The sequence below is a fragment of the Pistacia vera genome, unplaced genomic scaffold, assembly GCF_008641045.1.
Source record: "Pistacia vera cultivar Batoury unplaced genomic scaffold, PisVer_v2 Contig67, whole genome shotgun sequence".
Lineage (NCBI taxonomy): Eukaryota > Viridiplantae > Streptophyta > Magnoliopsida > Sapindales > Anacardiaceae > Pistacia > Pistacia vera.
This window is the reverse complement of record NW_022196523.1, coordinates 310116-330965: the sequence shown is the minus strand read 5'-3', so window position 1 is coordinate 330965 and position 20850 is coordinate 310116. Positions and strand designations below refer to the sequence as shown.

Here is a 20850-nt window from a genome sequence, read left to right as displayed (position 1 = left end):
GAGCTGGAAGCTGAGAGGAATAGAAAGAATGAAGCTACACAAGAGGACCTTTCAGAGCACAATATGGACAAATGAGGATTAATATTTGAACAGGCCTCAACATGGTGAACTGTTTGTTGAATCAATTTGTTTTGAAATGAAATTACAAAAGCACTGCACATACAAAGCTTATAGATTAAAAGAAGATATTATATATATAGCTTATACAATAGAAATTACAATACAATTTCAGACTCATTCTATTTCTCTAATGCCATGCAAAAGCAAGATGAAACCCAAACAAACATACATCATATGTTACAAATTAATACTATGCTAGCTGAAGATCCCCAGCTGGCTATCTACTTGAGATCCTTTGCCACTGGAAATAATTAATGCAACAATCAGTAAGTATATATTCATAAATTAACTGAGGATTAATAAATTAAAAAGCAACACTTAATTATACCTTCAGCTGTTGAAGGAACCACAACAACATGCATGGTGACATTATTTGGAGGAAGATGTAACTTGAGAGGATACAGCTTCCCATTCAATGGATTTCGCGAACAAACGACGATATCATCCAACCCTGTCTCTTCTTTTATAGATTGTTTCAATTCCTCCAGCCCAATTCCCTTAAATGTGAAATGAAGTTCTCTCTTTGATTCATCAACATTGCCATTTTCATCAGTTAAGTCATAAATAATATGTCTTCCCTCAGCTTTCAATGGTGAAGTTGCAAATAAATTAATAGTCTGCATACAGTTATATAAATCAAACATTACAAATTAGAGCATTTTTGCCCTCTGTTTCGGATTTTAAGAAATTATGGTGCTATTCGTTTATGATTTTTAGTAAAAGCACCTCAAATTACCTCGATTGTTGGAGACTTTAGCCAATAGGCGGTAGGAGAAATGGTTTCAGATGGTGCATTCTTCTCAAGAATTTTAACTGGACGCGTTGCCTGTGGCGGCGGGGTCGGCGACCGAAGAATCGTAGCTGGTTTCTGAATCTCTAACACATCTACATCCCATATAACCCATTCTTGTGTGGCAGTTCTATGTGGAATGTCATGCGTGACTGAGTTTCTCCACGGTGGTACGCCGCCGTTTGCCCTCAAATAATGGCCATACCGCGTCTTCAGCTTAACATGGACGCCTTCCCGAATGGGTTCCCATTCGAGAGACGAATCCAATCTTCTCGGAAGAGTTTGCAAGACTTTCTGCCCGGTGACTCCGAGTAAAAACGGCATGTTTGAAGCTGTTAAATATTTCCCATAACAGCTTTTTAAACGTACAACGTTTACGTTCGGAACAATCTCCACTTTCCATTTCGCATTCTGGCAGGCGCCATTACGGTCCTGGCAAACGTGTTCTTCATCTTCGTCAGCTAACAAGTACTTGTCGTGGTGGCTCTTGAAACGAACCGCTCTTGCTTTCTGGAAGATTTCCATGGCAGACTATATAATAAAAACAATAAAATCAAGATTGTTGAAAATGGAACTCAAAGTATGACAATAATGCAGGAAAGAAAAGAAATTAAATGATTGACAATTACCTAGATTTTGTTGAAATGGCAAGTTTTGTTAGTGGGAGAGGAAGAGAACATGAGGCAGCAAGCTATAGCTTGAGAGAAATTAAAGGAATCCACAGATTAATGGCTGAATTAGGGTAAAGAATTTGCTATTTTGGGTTAAAATAGAGAGTTATTTTCGTTATAATAGAGATTTAGATATATTTTGTTTATCATAGAACGATAATAATCTTCACATTCTTTGATTAATAAAATGTTTATCATTTTAAAAATAGGTTTATTTCATACATTTCTTATGGGATCATTTATTCTTAAGCCCACAACCTATATAAAATGAACTCTTTTAAAAAGAGTAAACGACTTTTTCCCACCCAAGGTTTGCCTTAATGACATTTTCTCATCCAATATTTATATTTCATTAATACTAAAAATACACTTCACTTTTTCAATCGGTATTCGATAAGTTACCAAGAGCCGGAGTAACAGGGTTTTTGTAGATTGTAGCCGGTGGATTAAATGGTGCTGCCCGATTGAATATTTATTGCGGAAAATCAGCTAAGAACAGCAAATCCTAGCTTTAAATGGCTGGGAATCAGCGAGAAATCTGGTATCAAAGTGGGAGAGATTTTGTAGAGAGAAGATTGAAGGTTTAAATGGTGGTGATGAAGAGAATTTTAGCCATTGGAATTTACTTTAGGTAGTAACAGAATATTATCTTTTGATGAGAAAGTGGTATTTTTAAACTTTTTAGGTGGAAATTGTCATTAAGGCAAACCTTTGGTAGGAAAATGTATGTTTACTCCTTTTAAAAACTATCAACCATCGAAATAGTTTAAAAAAATAAAGAGTATGTATAATATGGTTTTATTGGAAATTGAGAGTTGATGCTCACCATCTCTATTTATACAACATTGTAACAAATAATTTACAGTAGTACCTAAATAAAAGAATACTAACAGATAAATCTAAATCGGATCGATTAAAATGATTGGCTAGCATATCAATGAATGTAACATATTTGACACAAGAGAACTATGAACAATTAAGAGAAGGAAATTTTTTTTGAGGAAAAGGACATTAATATGACTGGTTGAAAGGTCCACCTTTTATCAAGCACAACAAGTTGATAATCAATGCATTAATTAATTTTTGAACCATCTAATAATTCTTAATCAAAACTAACATGTATTTGATTTGATAAATTAAGTTTGTACCTCTCTTTTAACTAAACTTCTTGCCGGTGATCCGTTTTCCGAATCTGTAAAAACCTGTGAACACGAATTCGAGTTCGAAGAAAAACTCCGATGACTAGAAGCATTAGTAGTAGTATCACAATCTAATAAAGAATGAAAATCCAGTAATATTTCCACCACATCAACGTCCCAAAGAACCCAATCTTGCGTTGCAGTTGTATTGGGAACATCATGTGTAACCGAGTTTCTCCATGGCGGCGTGCCTCCGTTCGCTCTCAAGAACTTCCCATATCGCGTTTGCAACTTAACGTGAAACCCGTCGGTAATCGGCTCCCATTCGATGCAAAAATCCCTCTCTGAAGTTGGAGTTGTCTGCAAGATTTTCTTACCTGTCCATCCGAGCAAGAATGGTTCATTTGAGGCTGTGAGGTACTTGTTGTATAAGCTTTTCAAGCGAATCAGGTGGCTGTCACCTGAAACAAACTCTACAGTCCAACGAGCTTCCCAAGAGGCACCGTTGCGGCTCTGCCAGACAGTGTGTTCGTCGTCATTGGCGGTGAGGTACTTGCCGAGGTGGCTGCGAAGTCTTACCGCTTTAGCTTTGTTGAAGAACTCCATGTAGCTAGGGTTTCTGAACTTGTTGAATATCCGTTGAGCTTGGTGGTGGTTTGTATGAATATGTGAAGAATCATGAAGATCCGGTGAAATGTTTTTGTCAATGAAAGACTTATAATTATTGACTTGACTTACAATTTATAAGGATGGTTGAAGTAGTTGTTGGTGATGAAGTGTAGAATGAAAGAGGTTTAATTATTATCATAGTTTTAAAATCCAAATCGGATCAACAGGTTCGATCAGGAAGTAGTCCCTAATCTGATCCACTGAATAGCTAAAATATGTTTTAGTCATTGGACCGGATTGACCAACGAGAACAGTGTCGAACCATGGTTCAACCACTAAGTCAGATAAAGAATACATGTTCCTATTAGTTATTAGAATTTTAAAATTTTATCATATCATGCTAACGTTAGTATGATATCATCAGTCCAACCTGCTAGTCGAACTGTTCAACTTGGGGACTAGCCACTTGATCGGGTCAAGACTTAATCTGAGTATAAAAACATTGATTATTATCAATTAGTTTTCTTAATTATCTCCAAATTGTCCGTTTAAAATTATCAAGTTGTTAGGTAGGGGAATTAAATTGCATACATAAATATGAGAGTACTATGCTTCTTCATATATAATTGTCAAGGAAGACTTGAGTGAGTTGACTTAGAAGAAGAATAGCTGGTGGGAAACTGAGTTTCTGGTGACTGTAGAGGATGAATGAAATAACATGAAGGTTCAATCAACCATTGTTCAAGGACTCGATCGGTGCTCTTGTGGCCAAGTCAAAGTGACTAGGTCTCGCAAGTCCCTTGCAATGAGCAGACCAACGCAATATATAAGACCAAATAAATATATTCAGAGGTGGGAAATTAAATTAGTTAATGTATTTACAATAGCTGAGTAAATAGTGAGATCTAGAATGGTTGAATTTGAATCAACTCGAATATATATATATATATATTACTTATCCCAGAACATATCCCAAAAATTACATCATAAATGTTAAATGATGTATTATCCTATGTGACATTGTTATAGCATTTAACATATTATTAATTTATTTATATGTTAAGACCACATATTGATGTAGGTCCTTGTAGACGTAAAAATCTACCTGTACGGAAGGAGGGTCTGATCCCGTGAGGTTGAGGCTACCAGCGATCCGCTGCACCTGCACATGTAGAGAAACAAACATGAAGCGACGGAAAACACCGGGGTGGTGTTTGCCGTAGGCACTCTGATGCTCAAGTCAGCAAGGCTGAAAGAGGCTAATTTAGTAAGGGCTAGGGAGTAGAGAGGTTACCAGAAGTCTAGTCGGGGACTGTGACTATGGCGGCGATATGAAGTTCTCAAGTAGGAACTTCGGGTGTGAAGGTGTAGTGTAATGTCCCCTGTGAGAGGGCTGACCTCTGTTTATATAGTGACTGTCTAGTCTCCCAATCCGGGTGGGATTGGGAGTTCTCGTAGCAATCCCTTTCCTCCAGGGATACGCCCTTTGATCCCCTTATCCTGGCGTGAGAGGGAATCCTCATGTGACTTTGACATGGACCCTAGAGGGATTAGGGCGGTGGTGAGCTATCTTACCAGTGTCCGAACAGGAAAGTGATCTCGAACAGGAAAGTAATCTTGAATAGGAAAGTGATTTGTTGATGTCCGACTGGTGTTAGTGTAGCTGTCCCGAGTGCTGTCGGTCTGAGTGGTTCAGGCAGGCATGGGAGAAGTAGGGAAGACTCCGAAGGGGTCGGTAGTCCATTGTCTTCTAGTAGCAGTTCTGAGGAAGAGCCGAGCCAACAGGGCAGCGGTATCTTAACTAGGGATTATCCGCCCATCCTTAAGGACAACGATGTGTGGCGCATCCAGACTATGTATCATATTCGGAGTTCGGTTGACATCCGTATGCCACAGTAGTACGAGCGGGTTGATTGGGAGGCAAAAGGCTAGGTGAGTGTTTATGAGAAGTGGTTCCACGATGGGTTGAAGTTGCCTATTCCTCGCCTCGTCTGGGAAGTGCTGAACCACTTCATGATTGCCCCATCTTAGATCATTCCGAACGGTTGGAGGTTACTCATGGCCTTGGAGGACCTCTGTGTGCGAAACCAGGTGATATTTGGGCTGCATGAGCTGTTGTATTCGTACTTTCTGAAGGAGAACGACAAAGAAAAAGGTCGATATCTGATAAATCTAAGGCATGATCTATCTTATTTGGTGACCGACCTCAGGTCCAGTGATAAGAACTGGAAGGATCGGTACTTCTTTGTGAGGGGTCAGGCTGTCTTTGGGGAGAGAGGCCAAGGCAATATCCCGAGCAGTTGGCGAGCCACTGGTGAGAACTTTGTCTCTCTTTTGTACTTTGATTACTAAATCTTATTGTGTTTTTTGCTTGCAAAGCTTGAGTACAATCGAGCCGGGCAGAGCGAAGACGGCTTGGACGTGGTGACCCAGAAGATGCTAGCCATTCCGAAGGTGCAGAGGGATTGGCGAGTAGTATTGGCAGAGTCCAACCTCAGGACCAGCCATCTTTGGGCCAGAATAGAGGTGATTCAGCAAGGTATTCCCTTTCCTTCGTTGAGGCAGACTTGAGACATGCTTCTGGCTCGGTACTGTAATTATATCATTTATGGTGAGTTAAGACTGAACCCACTAACTGCTAGAGAGTTTGCGCTTGCAAAGGCACTGATAAAGAAGTTGATCGTCCCTAGTGCGAGCGAGTCCATCGCCCGTCGTCGGGAGAAGAAGAGGAGAGAATCCTCGGCCAGAGAGGATAGGAGAGCGGAGGATATGTTGGCGACACCGCCGAGTCAATAGCCCGAAGCCGGAGCTGGGTCATCCCAGACCACAGTCTTGGATGAGGAGACCAAGACGATTACTTTCAAGATTCCGGCTACCGCATCGACCTATTCTGATGCGGCTTCCATGAGCAAGCTGGCCGACTCATTCTTATTCCCAGTGGATAAGGCACGTTTGAACCAGATGGATGCAGTTGCTGCTGCTGATTGGGGGGTATCCCGCGTTTTTTAGGTATTGCAGGAGTTTCGTTTTATTCTGTTCCTAACTTTCATACTGATGACAATGTTTTGTTGAGCAGGCATTCACGAGCAGTCTTCATTTGAGGAAGTCTGTGGTGGCGCAGGAAAAGAGGATACAAGATGTGTCCAAGGCAAACACTAGTTTGCGCTAGAGAGAGGCGGCAGCCTAGAAGGCCAGGCAAGAGAGTCAGTAGCATTTGAGGGACGTTGAGCGTGAACTGGAGACTGAGGGGTGAGTTGGCCGAGAAGACTGCAGAGGTTGAGTCCCTCAAGAAGCAGTGCCTTTTTATTACAGATGATGCTATTATTAAGGCCCGGGGAGAGCTCATGCTCGAGTATAAAGTCGGGAACACTTCCCACTGGAATCCGGATAAAGACATCCAGCTTATGCATGAGATGTTGGAGGAGGGAGCTGAGCATACGGAGGAGCATATTGATAAGCAGATGCTCGATTTTGCTAATCGGTTGGGACCGTCAGTTATTGGGGATGTGAGCAACCAGGCTGCAGGGACGGGTACTGATGCTAGCGATGGAGTGACCGAGTCATAGATGGGAGAGATGACTCGCATTGACAACACTTAGCTTTATTTCTGTTTGCTCATGTATTTTGGAGTCTGCGATGCCCTTTTTCTTGGCGTGTGTGCCTTTTATTGAACTCTGAACCGGGCTGTTTGAGGCTATATGTATTATACTTGCCGTTCTAACTTGTGATGCTTTCTTGATGGATGAATTGAGTTGTTCATTGCTTCTTTACTTGTGGATGTACTAGGGTTGAGCTCTCATGTAGTGTTTGTGATTCTAGTGCTGCCCAGTGGCTAAGACATGTGGGCCTTTAATTGGGCTGAATCGATGTTTTGCCAACTAAGGGTGTAAGAAACCTTTTGCTCGGTCTGGCCGATTAAGTGTGTAGCTTCGTGGATCGAGCGGGGTCAATCCGAAGGTGTGAATTTTTGGATCGAGCAGGGCTGATCCAAAGATGTGGTTTCGTGAATCGAACAGGTTGATTCAAAGGTGTAGTTCCATGGATCGGACAGGGCCGATCCAAAGGTGTAAATTAGTGTCATGGATTGGGCGGGGCTGATCCGATAGTGTAAATTCATGTTGTGGATCAGGCAGGGCCGATCCAATGGTGCAAGTTCATGTTATGGATCGGGCAAGGTCGATCCGATGGTGTAAGTTGGCATCGTGGATCAGGCGAGGTCGATCTAATGGTGACAATTTGTGTCGTGGATCGGACAGGGCTGATTCGAAGGTGTAAATTCGTGTCGTGGATCGAGCAGGGCCGATCAAAAGGTGTAAATTTGTGTTGTAGATCAGGCAGGGCCGATTCAAAGGTGTAAATTAGCATCGTGGATTGGGCGGAGCCGATCCGATGGTGTAAATTCGTGTCGTGGATTGGGCAGCCAATCCGATGGTGTAAATTAGAGTCGTGGATCGGGCGGGGCTGATCCGATGGTGTGGATTCGTGTCGTGGATTGGGCAAGGCCAATTCGAAGGTGTAAATTCGTGTCATAGATCGGGCATAGCCGATCCGAATGTGTAAAGTAGTGTCGTGGATTGGGCAGGGGCGATCCGATGTTGTAACAAACAATTGATCGAACAGGGTCAATCTAAACATGAAAATTTTCTGAATAATACTTCATTAAATTGGGCCATAAGGCCGACTATCTATAAGAGGGTGGATAGGCCCATTCTTTCTAAATAAAAACAAAGGAAAACAGACAGAAATGACAAATTCACCTAAAAGTACTATTGCTTGAGGTGAACGACATTCCAGCTATTGCCGATGTCTTTGCCCTCGGGGGTTTGGAGTTTGTAAGCACCCTTCCATGCTTCTTTGGTAATCTTGTAAGGATTTTCCCAGGTGAGGCCGAGTTTACCAGAGTTGATCTCCTTTGTGTTTTGGAAGACCTTGCGGATGACCTAGTAGCCTATCTTGAAAGTTCGGATCCTCACATTGCGGTTGTAGTGTCAGGCGGCCTGTTGCTAATAGACTGCGTTACAGATACTCGCCCGTTCCCGTATCTCATCGACGGTGTCCAAGTTCTGGCAAAGGTTCTGGTTGTTTGTTTCCTCGTCCCCCCATTAGAGCTTGGTTGACGGGACTGATACTTCAGTTGGGATGACTACTTCAGAACCATAGGTGAGGGAGAAGGGGGTCTCGCTTGTTGACAAGCGAGTCGTGGTTCGATACGACCAAAGGACGCCGAGTAATTCATCTTCCCATACACCCTTCGCTTTCTGCAATCGCTTCTTTAGGGTCTGCATGATGGTCTTATTTGATGACTCGGCCTGGCCGTTGGACTGGGGGTTGCGAGGGGTCGAGAACCTCAGTTTTATTCCCCACGTGTTACAAAAATCTTTGAAGCCTGAACTGATAAATTGGGATCCATTGTCGGTGATGATTTCCTTCGGTATCTCGAACTGCAGATGACAGGCTTCTAGATAAGCTTTTACCTCTCGGTCTCTGACTTGTGCGAAAGCTTCAGCTTCGATCCACTTGGTGAAGTAATCTGTCACAACCAACATGAAGACTTGTTGCTCAGGTGCGGTCGGTAGTTTTCCCACTATGTCCATTCCCCACTTCATAAAAGGCCAGGGTATGAGGATGGAATGGAGTCGCTCGAGTGGGAGGTGTGAGACATGAGCAAACCTCTGACAGTTATCGTACTTCTTCACATAAGTAGCCAAATCGGTGCATATTGTGGGCCAATAATACCCAGCAATGATCACCCGGTGTGCAAGGTTGTATCCCCCTGCATGGTTTCCACATTCGCCTTCATGGAGTTCGACGAGAACTTGTTGGGCCTTCTCTGGGCTTGTGCACTTGAGATAGGGACCCGAGAATGATTTTCTGAGGAGTTGGCCCTCATGTATGGTGAATCTAGCAGCTCTTGCCCTCAGTCGGTGTGCTTCATTCCTGTCAGTCGGGAGTTTGTTGTGTTCTAAGTATTTCACTATCGAAGTCATCCAGCAATCGGCCAGTTCAATATCCATTGTTTCCTTGAGCGACTTGTTTAATGGTTATTCCTTCTAGTTGGCTGGCCATTGCATGAACAATAGAGGGATGGATGACTGGGAAGAACATTTGAGCGTTGAGCCAAGGTTGGCAAGGGCGTCAGCGTGAGAGTTCTCTGCTCTTGGGACTTGGACGATGGAGAACTCTTCGAATTGGTTCTGCAGCTCCTTGACCATGTTCAAGTAAGCTGTCATCGTCGAGTCACGTGCTTGGTACGTGCCTTGCAGTTGATTGACCACGAGCTGGGAGTCGGACTTCACCTCTAGTCTCTTCGCTCTAATTTCTTTGGCTAAAGAGAGTCCAGCGATAAGAGCCTCATATTCGGCTTTGTTATTTGTGCACTTGAACCCACATCGTATTGCCCGCTGGATAATGTCTCCCTCTGGTGCAATCAGTACTAGCCCGAGTCCACTTCCATTCACGTTACTTGAGCCATCCACTAAAAGAGTCCATTTGGAGGGTGGCCCTCTGTTCATGCATAACAACTCCTTTTCTGCTTGGGTGGTGGTACTCAGGGTGAAGTTAGCAATGCAGTCTACCAATGCTTGGGACTTGACGGCGGTGCGAGACAGGTAGGATATGTCAAACTCACTTAACTCTACTGCCCATTACGTGAGTCGGCCTAATAGCTCTGGTTTGTGCAGTATCTTCTTGAGAGGTGAGTACAACTATGGAGTGGCACTGAAAGTACAACCTGAGCTTCCTAGATGCATGGATGAGGGCGAGGGCCAGTTTCTCCAGCTGATTGTACCATGTTTCTGCGTCGAGGAGTGACTTGCTTACATAGTAAACCGGTAGCTACTTCATCTCTTCTTCCCGAACTAGCACTGCTGAGATTGCTGTCTCTGAGACTGCCAAATAAGTGTAAAGCTTCTCCCTGTCCACAGGCTTAGAAAGGAGCGGAGGGGAAGTCAGGTACATTTTTAGTTGTTGCAGGCCTTCTTCGCAAGAGGGGGTCCACTCGAACTTCTTGGACTTCTTAAGGGCATGGAAGAAGAGATGGCACTTGTCGGCAGATTTGGAGATGAAGCGGCTCAAGACGGCAACTCGTCCTGCAAGGCACTAGACGTCTTTGATGCAAGCCAGAGATGGTATACTGAGGATCGCTTTGATCTGGTCAGGGTTGGCTTCTATCCTCGCTAAGTCACCATGTAGCCCAAGAACTTACCTGACGAGATGCCGAATAAGCATTTGGCTGGATTTAACTTCATGTTATACTTCCTAAGGACGGTGAACGCCTGGCTGAGGTGTTCAAGATGCTATTCGGCCATCTTAGACTTGACGAGCATGTCGTCGATGTAAACTTCCATGGTGTCTCCGAGGTACTTGGCAAACATCCTGTTGACTAGTCGCTGGTAGGTAACCCCGGCGTTCTTGAGACCAAATGGTATCACCTTATAGCAATAGGTTCCCCTCTCCATGGTAAAGGTTGTCTTCTCTTGGTCATCTAGGTGCATCAAGATCTGGTTGTACCCTGAGAAAGTGTCCATGAAACTAAGGAGCTCGTGGCTTGTGGTCGCCTCAACCATCATGTTGATATATGGGAGCAGGAAGGAGTCCTTGGGCAGACTTTGTTTAAGTCCGTGAAATCGATGCAAATTCTCCACTTCCCGTTCTTTTTCTTTGCGACCACAACATTCGCCAGCCATTCAGGGTAGTGGACCTCTCTGATTATACCATTGCTCAGTAGCTTCTTGACCTCTTCATTAACGATTTGGTTACGCTCTGGTGCGAATTTCCTTCTCCTTTGCTTCAGTGGCGGGTGGTCCGGATCTACCTTGAGCTGGTGGACCATTGCCTCTAGACTGACTCCAGTCATGTCGGTGTGGGACCAAGCGAAACAGTCTTGGTTCTATCTGAGGAATTCTATCAGCTTCTCTCTTGTCTCAAGCTTGAGGCGGGAACTTATATGTGTCTTTCTCTTTGGGTTGTTCGGATATATTTGTACTTCATCCAACTCCTTCATAGATGGTTGTTTCGACTCGATCGGAGGGGTTGGATAAGACTATAATTGCTATGAAGTGTTCCTCTTGCTTTTGAAGGCATTCTTGTAGTAATCTCTGGAAACTTTGGGGTTACCCTTGATCTCTCGTACTCCACATTTGGTAGGAAACCTGACCGTCTGGTGGAAAGTAGATGGGACCGCTCACATGTCATGAATCCAGGGTCGGCCCAAGATGACATTGTATGGTGAAGGGCAGTCGATCACCAGAAAAACAGTCTGTTTGTTTGCTCCGCTAGCCTAAATAAGAAGGACGATTTCTCCGATGGTGTACTTCTGCTTAGAATTGAAACCAACTAACAGTGTCAGCCTCTTGTTGATGTTTGCTTCTTCCAGACCCATAGCCTTCACTGCTTCAAGGAATATGATGTTTGCTGAGGAACCTCCATCTATGAATACCCTTTTCGCTAGGATGTTGGCGATCTGCAGGGAGACGACTAGAGCATCGTGATGAGGAGCGGCCAAGGTGACCGACTCATCATCTTCAAACTGAATTACCTGATGGGTGTGTGATCGTGAAACCGGATGGATGGACTGTACTTCATGGTGGCTGTTGGTTCTGGCGTATCGTTTGGCTGATGAGTAACTGACCCTGCTGATCTCTGATCCCCTGGAGATGAGCAAACAGAATCCTTTCGGTGTAGGCTCCCGCGGAGGTGGTGATGTTTCTTTAGTGCTTCTCTGGCTAATGGTGTTCTTCCCTTTATCCGTTAGTAGATCTCAGAGATGTCCCCTCTTCAAAAGTGCAGCAACCTCCAGCCGCAAGGCGATGCAGTTTGCAGTGTTATACCCATAGTCGCCATGAAACTCGCACCATTTGGTTATGTCTTTCCTTGCTTCGGGATTGAGCTTGTCTGACCACTTAACGATGGATCTCATTCCTTTCATTATTGCGGCTACCTAAGTCAGTTTGACGTTGAGGTTATACTCCAGTATCTTGTATCAGCTCGGTCCGACCTGTCTGTTATCGGTTCTTGTTGGTTGGCAATCATAGGGCTTCCTGACTCTGCTCATGTTACACACTGGGGGTTGATAGCGGTGTTCCACCAATCTGTGCTCTGGCTTCCTGTCATTCCGCCTTGGGTCGTATCTGGCATGAGTCGCCCGGTTTATCTCATCTTCCTCCCACCTTATCTGGATCACTGTTTAGGTCAGAGCGTCTTCCATCGTGATACAACCCAGCTTCGTCAATTCTTTGTATAGTTCTCCATCCGGGAGGAGACCTTTCCTAAAGGCATCTACAGTTGTCTCGGGGTTACAAGAAGGGATGAAGATCTTCTCTTTGTTGAATCTGCTGACATATTCTCTTAGTGGCTCTCCCCTCCTCTAGTATACTCTATATAGATCGACTGACAACTTCTTGAGTTTCTTGCTACTGGCGAACTGCTCCACAAAGGTGTCGATGAGCTGAGCGAATGAGTCGATGGAACCGTTTGGGAGGTTTGTGTACCACTGGAGTGCTGGACCGGATAAGCTTGAACTAAAGCTTTTACACATACAGGCTTCCCTCATCGCTCAGGGTATTGAGACAGTAAACATCTGCTGCTTGTACGAGGCTTGTGGTCATCCGGTTCAGTTGTGCTGTCGTAGGGTATCATGCTGGGGATAGTAAACTTCTGGGGCATGTCAGTTAGGGCGATCTCATCCACAAATGGCAAGTCAGTGTAGCAGTGAGGCCTACTTTCTTGGTCGGGACCGACATTCCTAGGATGCGCCTCATCACTGCCTCTACATTAGCCGACCTCTTGGCCAGTATCTATTCCATAGGAGAGGGGTACACCACTAGGTCATCCCGTTTGACTGGGTCAGCCATTGCATTCGTCCTCGGCATATTCCGTTGGGTCATCTCGCGCGGTGTAGTTTGGTGGATCATTCCTTCGTGCACACCCTGATAGCCTAGATCTTTGTTCATTCCCTCTGGTTGGATGACTCCCATGGTAACCGATCTGGTGTTTCGCCCTACCCGAATGGTCAGAGGGGTTATTTGATATTCACTCGGTCCGTCATGATGGGTGGGCTTGAGTGTTGTAGTTTGGTTGGGTTGGCCGTTCAACTCGTGAGGGCGAGCCGTGCCGAATGGTGCTTGTGTAGGGATGGTTGACTGAATGTGAGGCTAGATGGTAAGAATGGGTTGGTCTTGCGGGTGTGGGCTTTCCGTCACTTGGGTGTCTTAATCTCGAGACCATTGTGGATCAGCTGAGTGGGGTTCTATTGGCAGATCCTTTTCTCCATGAGTCAGGATCGAATCGCCGACCGCCTACGAATTTAATGGACGTGGCCTTTTACTGAAGGCCGCTAGTTCGAGCTCTAGGGTTTGGAGAGGTTGCATGGATGGAACCGAGAAGCGGAACCGATTGGGTGGTACTTGAGAAGGCAGAAGCTTGAGGTCATAAAACTGGCTTACCTTTTCTTTCAGAGACTGATTCTCGGCCCTGATGGAGGTGTTTTCGGTCCGGATGGCAGTGTTCTCAGCTTCTAGTGCGGCCACCTTATCTAAATTCTGTTGCATGAGAGCTGTCAAAGCCTCCAGTTTGACCTCGAGGCCGGGGTTAGCATTGTCAGAATTGTTAGCAATGGAAAGTTTCTCTACGTAGCAAGGTTTGTTGAGCTGAATGATTGCTAGAGGCCCCACGATGGGTGCCAAACTGTAGACATAAAAATCTACCTGTACGGAATGAGGGTTTAATCCTGTGAGGTTGAGGCCACTAGCAATCCGCTGCACCTGCACACGTAGAGAAACAAACGTGAAGCAACCGAAAACACCAGGCTGGTGTTTGCCGTAGGCACTCCAACGCTCAAGTCAGCAAGGCTAAAATAGGCTAATCTAGTGAGGGCTAGGGAGTAAAGAGGTTACCAGAAGTCTAGTCAGGGACTGCGACTACGACGGTGATGTGAAGTTCTCAAGTAGGAACTCCGGGTGTGAAAGTGTAGTGTAATGTCCCATGTGAGAGGGCTGGCCTCTGTTTATATAGTGATTGTCTGGTCTCCCAATCCTGGTGGGATTGGGAGTTCTCGTAGCAATCCCTTTCCTCCAGGGATACGCCCTTTGATCCCCTTATCTTGGCGTGAGAGGGAATTCTCGTGTGACTCTGACACGGACCCTAGAGAGATTAAGGCGATGGTGAGCTGTCTTACCAGTGTTCGAACAGGAAAGTGATCTCGAATAGGAAAGTGATATATTGATGTCCGTGGGCTTTGAACTTGCTCATAGGTCCAGGAAGCGGACTGGGATTGGGAGGCTTGGGCCCGAATGGTTTGGGCTGACAATATCTCGTGCCAGATGAGCCTAATCTAGATTGGGCCGCATCGGGATTGGGCCTGGTCTCTTCCTCATTCAGTCTCGTTTTCCTATTTGGGCCAATGATGATTTTTGGCCCTAACAGTCCTACCGGATGAATAATATCATCATTTTTTAGCCTCTTAGAATTGTTTTGAGGGGGTTTTTGGACATTTTTTTTATTTTCAGGGTGTTTTTGAAAGTTTTTAGACGTATTGTAATTTTTGTTTAATTTTCATTTCCTTTTCATTTTTTTGAATGAATTATCCAGAACCCTAAAGGTAATTACCATTCGGTGGTTACCTATGTTGGTAATCTCTTTTATTGCTTTGGCATCACATATGGTAACACATATTTTGAGATGTGATTTTTGGAGCATACTGAAATTATTTTGAAAACAAATGATCCAGTGAGGAACTTAAATGAGCTAATTTCGTTAGTAATTTCCTATATCTTTGATTTTAAATAAGGTTAATAATTAATCTCTAATAAAGGATAAATAACACGTTTTAAATAAGGTTAATAATTAATCTCCAATTAATGATAAATAACACGTTTAAAATGAAACAATCGAGGTCTCCTTCTCTACTAATTATTTCTTTAATTACTTTTAGATGTGGATAAACAATGTATCTTCAAGTGAAAGAAGGGAAAATGGCCAATAAATTGTACCTGTACTGGATTATACATATAAAAGAAATGCATTAAAATATGTCGTATTGAGTTCTCAATGCACAACACTCAATATTCAAGAAGATATTGCAGTATTTTTCCACAGTTTTTTTTTTTTTTTTTAAATTTTCTGGAGCTCAACTACATTGTGTTATTACCACAGACAATTGCTATTACTCAAAATAACAGTAAATTAATTAAAATTATTATCAACAAATTCCTCATAAAACAATTTGGGGAGAGCTTCAATATAGGAATATTTTTCGCCACCAAATCAATGTCCATATATGTATATATGGATAAAATAATTAACATGTAACCCAACATTAACTTCATAAGTAAGTAATAGACTATAACTTTTATTTTAAGGAATAACTCTTCGGTAAAATGTATGCACCTATAATCACCTAATGAGAATGTGTCATGTCAGCGCACGTATTTGACACACGCCCTTTCATTATCTAGTTCAATGTTCTAAAATCCGACCCACGCAGTGAATTGGCCAGGCCATTGGGTCCTGAGTCGAGCGGTTTAACCGGTTTGACATGCCTATCAAATCAGTGTCTAAAGATTTGAAATCCAACAAAAATATCACTAAAAATTTATAAATCCCTATAAGTTTTAAATCTTGCAAAAAACACCCCAAACACCACCGTCAATGTCAATAAATACGGTATTCTTCTGACGACAACAATACTCCCCCATCATCACAAAAACACTCCCCTCAGTCTCTTGACCAAAACCCATCTCATCCCTCCCTCGTTAGCCTCCCCAATTGCTGGCAACAGCGGGCTTTTTCTAGTGACATATTTTTTTGATTTTCGGTCAATTCACTTACCGAAAATCACATTTGTTGCCACCATTCTACTCACTGACCATTCCTCTTCAAAAACCCTGACATTCCATCTTTCAATTGTTCAAGGATAGATGTCTTAATTTCTAAGGTTTTGTTTTAAATGAATAGAAAAATTTGTAACTCAACCAGGTGAAGGCCTTGGGGTCCGGTCCAACCAGCCGGGCTGGGCCGGGTTTTTAGTCACTGATCTGGTTATAGATGCATCTATTGCACAAAAAGTTTACTCCTTTTTTAAGAAAACAAGCTATATCTACATACCATCTACTAAGAGTGCAGCTTGAGAGATAATTTTGAACAAATTATCTAATATTTATTTCAAATTATGAATACTAAATGTTGGATAACTAGATAGCTCCTAATTTTGATTAAAATTAATTTTGTACTTAAAAAATTTAACTAAGTTCATTATTATCTCGCGTAAGATAAAAATTTCGTTTCACACAAACACAAGACTTCAAAATCAAATCAAACTTGCACCATTAATTTCACAGACATATTGATTTCTGTAAACTAAGTTAAGAATCGACCCACATAGGTCCTTTCAGTAACAAAAGAAATGGCAATGGACTTAAAATAAAGAAAACGTTTTTGAAAAACATTTTTGATAATAGATTTATAGATATATTCCTCATACACGATACAATTATCATAACCTCACTCATCTAAATCAAAACTTAAAATCAATTATTTATATTCTTCAAAACTTGAAAACAAAATCATCCTTGAGATTCGAAAGATTAGAATTATTTTCATCTGCCATGCATCAAACTCGAAAAATATTTACGTTAATGAAGACAGTTTCATCTTCCTCCAATGATTTTTTCTCACTCCTTTTAACGTTATATCTATTATGCCATTTTTTAGTCATCAAAATGACCATAAAAGGAGGCACAAAGCAAGCTTGTGCTGCATGTAAATATCAAAGGAGAAAATGTGTCCCGGACTGCCCTCTTGCTCGCTACTTCCCGGCCGATCAACCGAAGATGTTTCTGAATGCTCACCGCCTTTTCGGGCTGAAGAATATCGGGAGAATCTTGAAGAAAGTTGATAGTGCTAAGAAGGATGAAGCTATGAGAACCATCATTTTCGAGTCTACCATTCGCGCAAAGTATCCGGTTCATGGATGTTGGGGGATTATATGCAAACTTCAGCATCATATACAATCCGCCATGGATGAGGTTCGATTGGTGAAGGCGACGGTGGCGAGATGCAAAGAGTGTAACCAGTATCAAGTATCTTCCTCATCATCACCTTCTGAAATAAGCACAGTTTCGATTCATAATGTTGTTAATTTAGGGCAATATAATGATTTGTATGCAGAAACCAGTGAGAATTTGATGAACCAAAATGATTTGAAGATTGAAGAAGACCCTTTTTATGATGATCCTGAAGATTTTCAGATTACAGTTCCGGAATTACAAGTTCCTCAGGATTATGATCATAATTTACCAACCTTTGATATTACTGGTTTTGATCACAACGAGCGGTTTATTAATATTAATCCATCCAAAGAAGGTTCAAGGTACAGATTTATCACATAATTAAATTAAACATTTAATTAATGTCAATTTTGCTAGAAATTATGTTGTTAATTAATTGATATTGTTTCTCTTTGCAGTGGGCGCTAAGAAGAAGCTGAAGAGTGTTGAGTTAGTCTAATGGCTAAAGGAAAAAATTCATACATTGTGAGAAAAGAATTATTATTATTATTTTTTATTTTTTGGTTTTGCCATTCTGTATTTCGCGGATGAGTAGTGTTTTTATATGTTTACATACACCTACACGGATGATTCATTTATTCTTTATGATTTTTTCTGATTTAACTACAACCTTTATAGAAAGCTTTACTACCAAATTTGGAGAGTAATTCTTGAAATTGAGAAAGGTTTTTAGTGATCACATCTTATGTAGTTTAATGAAATAGAACTGAAGTTCATCATAAATTTTCTTGAAAAGGTTATACCATAATGATTTCGAAACCAATTAAAGGGGTATTGTATAATGATTTAAGCACCCCCTCGGGGTGGATGGAAGACTCTTTGATGAAATAAATTTGTGTATGTGTTAGAGCATCTCCAAAAGACTCTTTATATGACTCAAACTCTTTATTATAAAGAGTTTATCTATAAAAATAAGAGTTCAACAGACTTTTTACCTTTAAAATATAAATTAGAGAATGAGTTTGACTCTCCACATTTAGAAAGTCAAATTTCATTCTCTATCCTAATAAACTACAAGTTCCTATGCATTTTATTTATTAATTATCTCTCCCATTAAGTCTCTTTCTTAAAAATAAAGAGCATTTTTATTAAATTTAAAAAATCTATTGGATTTGAATAAAAATTGTATTCTTTATATTTTAAAATTAATGAAGATACTCTTTATTTATATGAAAGATGCTTTTCAAAATAAAGAGCATCATTAGAAATGCTCTTAAAACCATTGCCAAAAACACACAATAAAGAAAACAGAAAAGTAAAGAGAATACATGATTTATTATAGTTTGTTCTGATAAATGAACTACGTCTGATATTCAAATAGAGAATTTTTATTGAGTATCAGAAAGTTATAGTAATTATAAAGTATAAGAGCATACTCAAATGATTCTTTATATGACTCAAACTCTTGATTATAAAGAGTTTATCCATAAAAACAAGAGTCTAACAGACTCTTTATCTTTAAAATATAAATTAGAGAGTGAGTTTGACTCTCCACATTTAGAGAGTCAAATTTCATTCTATATCCTAATTTTAATTAATAAACTACAAGTTCTAATGCATTTTATTTATTAATTCTCTCTCCCATTAAGTCTTTTTCTTAAAAATAAAGAGCATTTTTATTAAATTTAAAAAGTCTATTGGATTTGAATAAAAATTGTGTTTTTTATATTCTAAAATTAATGAAAATGCTCTTTATTTATATGAAAGATGCTTTTCAAAATAAAGAGCACTATTAGAGATGCCCTAATGACAACAGTTCACTCTTACTCTCTATTATTTCACTCTCAAGGTTTTTTCACAATTACAAATTGCATATAATAGAAAATCTAACCCCATTTAGGCTTACTTGATCTAATCCGACCTAGGCCAATATTAGCAAATTAAATATAAACCCAATTACTAATTGACTTATCATGAAGGGAGTGTTGCCCACTCACTAGGGAGCAGGACCGTCATCTACTTACCGAGGAGTGAGACCTTCGAATGAGTCGACGTAAGTCAATAATCCGTCAACACTAAGAGAAGTGTAAATCATGTATAATAATGTGTATATATGAAGTGGCCAAACTTTTCTCGGTTAGCTGTGCCATAAATCGACAATCGATAGCCTCCACATCGATATTCCGGATTTTAGGTATAATCACTCTTAAATAAGATTCTTTGATTTTAGTTGCTAGCTAAAGCAACCCCAAACTCAAAATGGACATGTGCCCATCATCCAATTCCTGGCCTAGGGTGACTTATTCTACACTATAAATAATCATGTGCCTATAATCCAATTCATGGCATATGGAAATTTTACTCTCTACTATTAACTTGTGCCTATAATCCAAGTTGTGGTTTATGACGATCTTACTCTACACTGTATAAAGAGATGCTCGATAAGCATTCGTGCTCTAAGAGAAAATCAAAGAATCTTATTAATGTAGTGCGGTTGATATTCGAGAAACACTTTTTCAGTCGAACAAGAGATAGAGCTCATGCCTTGTAAGGAATCCCTAACAGACCCTTCGAGCTTGAGGACAGGGTTGGGGATGGAGGCGTCAAATGTTCAAGTTGTTAGCTGGTTTGAGTTTTGGTTTAAGATGGTTATTGTTTTTCTATCTACATTATAATGACTTACTCTCTCTGTTTCATTATAATAGTGTTTTTTTATACAATTTTTAATAAAGTAATTTTCTCTCCCCTACTTAATCTCTTACTAACTCCTCCCTTTGAAAGTGCAGGTGGATATCTAAGAGTGGAAGAGAGGAGACATGGGCCATTCGTCGAGAAAGAAAGAGAGGGTTAAGTTTTTGGTTAAAGGTCTTTTATTTTAGAAAAAAAATAGTAAGTTTAAAACGACTATTAATCTGAAACGGAGGGAGTATAGGGGTGTTTGTCTAAGCTTATAAGTTGGTCAAACTAGCTTATAAGCTCTAAAATTAAGCTGACCTGTTTGTTTATAATTTTTTTGAGCTTATAAGCCAAAAAAAAATAAGTTGGGGGAGAGATACTTTTTTTTTTTTTTTCTTATAAGCACTCTGCTTATAAGCTAGTTTGACCAAGTATATTACCACATTATCCTTGTTTAATTTTAAAATTCCATAGTATACCCTTATTTAATATAATACCTTTTTTAGTCATTTTATAATAAAATGTACTTATAAGCCACATTTTACCAAACACGTCAATTACTTATCAGTCACTTATAAGTACTTTAACTAAACACGTAATTGCTTAAAATTTTAAATGCTTATAAGCTAAAATTAACTTATAAGCACTTGTTGCTTATAAACTAATTTTCATAAGCTCAGACAAACACTCCTATAATTTAAAGATTGTGTTTGAAATTTCTAAGAAAATGATGGGCATGGGTGCCGGTAGGTTTTCTCTCTTCCCAATTACCCACCCAATGATAGGGCAAAAGGCTGGTGGGGTTAAGTTTAGTGTCTGCATATAATGGAAGAGATACACAG

General features: G+C 41.0%; 2 protein-coding genes across 2 annotated transcripts; one reads left to right on the top strand and one right to left on the bottom strand.

The window, feature by feature from the left end:
- Positions 1–234: 234 nt before the first annotated feature.
- LOC116112890 lies at positions 235–3395 on the bottom strand. Its single transcript, XM_031399015.1, has 4 exons — positions 2730–3395; positions 857–1441; positions 449–737; positions 235–361 (listed from the first exon to the last, which is right to left on the bottom strand). The coding sequence occupies exons 1-4, from the start codon at positions 3324–3326 to the stop codon at positions 342–344; spliced, it is 1491 nt and encodes a 496-aa protein (XP_031254875.1). The 5' UTR covers positions 3327–3395; the 3' UTR covers positions 235–341.
- A 13649-nt stretch (positions 3396–17044) lies between these two features.
- On the top strand, positions 17045–17800 carry LOC116112797 (LOB domain-containing protein 7-like). Its single transcript, XM_031398924.1, has 2 exons — positions 17045–17694; positions 17791–17800. The coding sequence occupies exons 1-2, from the start codon at positions 17045–17047 to the stop codon at positions 17798–17800; spliced, it is 660 nt and encodes a 219-aa protein (XP_031254784.1).
- Positions 17801–20850: the final 3050 nt, after the last annotated feature.

Bases quoted from the DNA above. Each gene is read 5' to 3' on its own strand.
- LOC116112890 (XM_031399015.1), bottom strand. From the start codon at position 3,326: ATGGAGTTCTTCAACAAAGCTAAAGCGGTAAGACTTCGCAGCCACCTC. The intron at 738-856 runs GTAATTTGAGGT...AACTGTATGCAG, and splicing joins TAAAGTCTCCAACAATCGAG to ACTATTAATTTATTTGCAAC. The intron at 362-448 runs GTATAATTAAGT...AATTATTTCCAG, and splicing joins GGTTCCTTCAACAGCTGAAG to TGGCAAAGGATCTCAAGTAG.
- LOC116112797 (XM_031398924.1), top strand. From the start codon at position 17,045: ATGACCATAAAAGGAGGCACAAAGCAAGCTTGTGCTGCATGTAAATAT.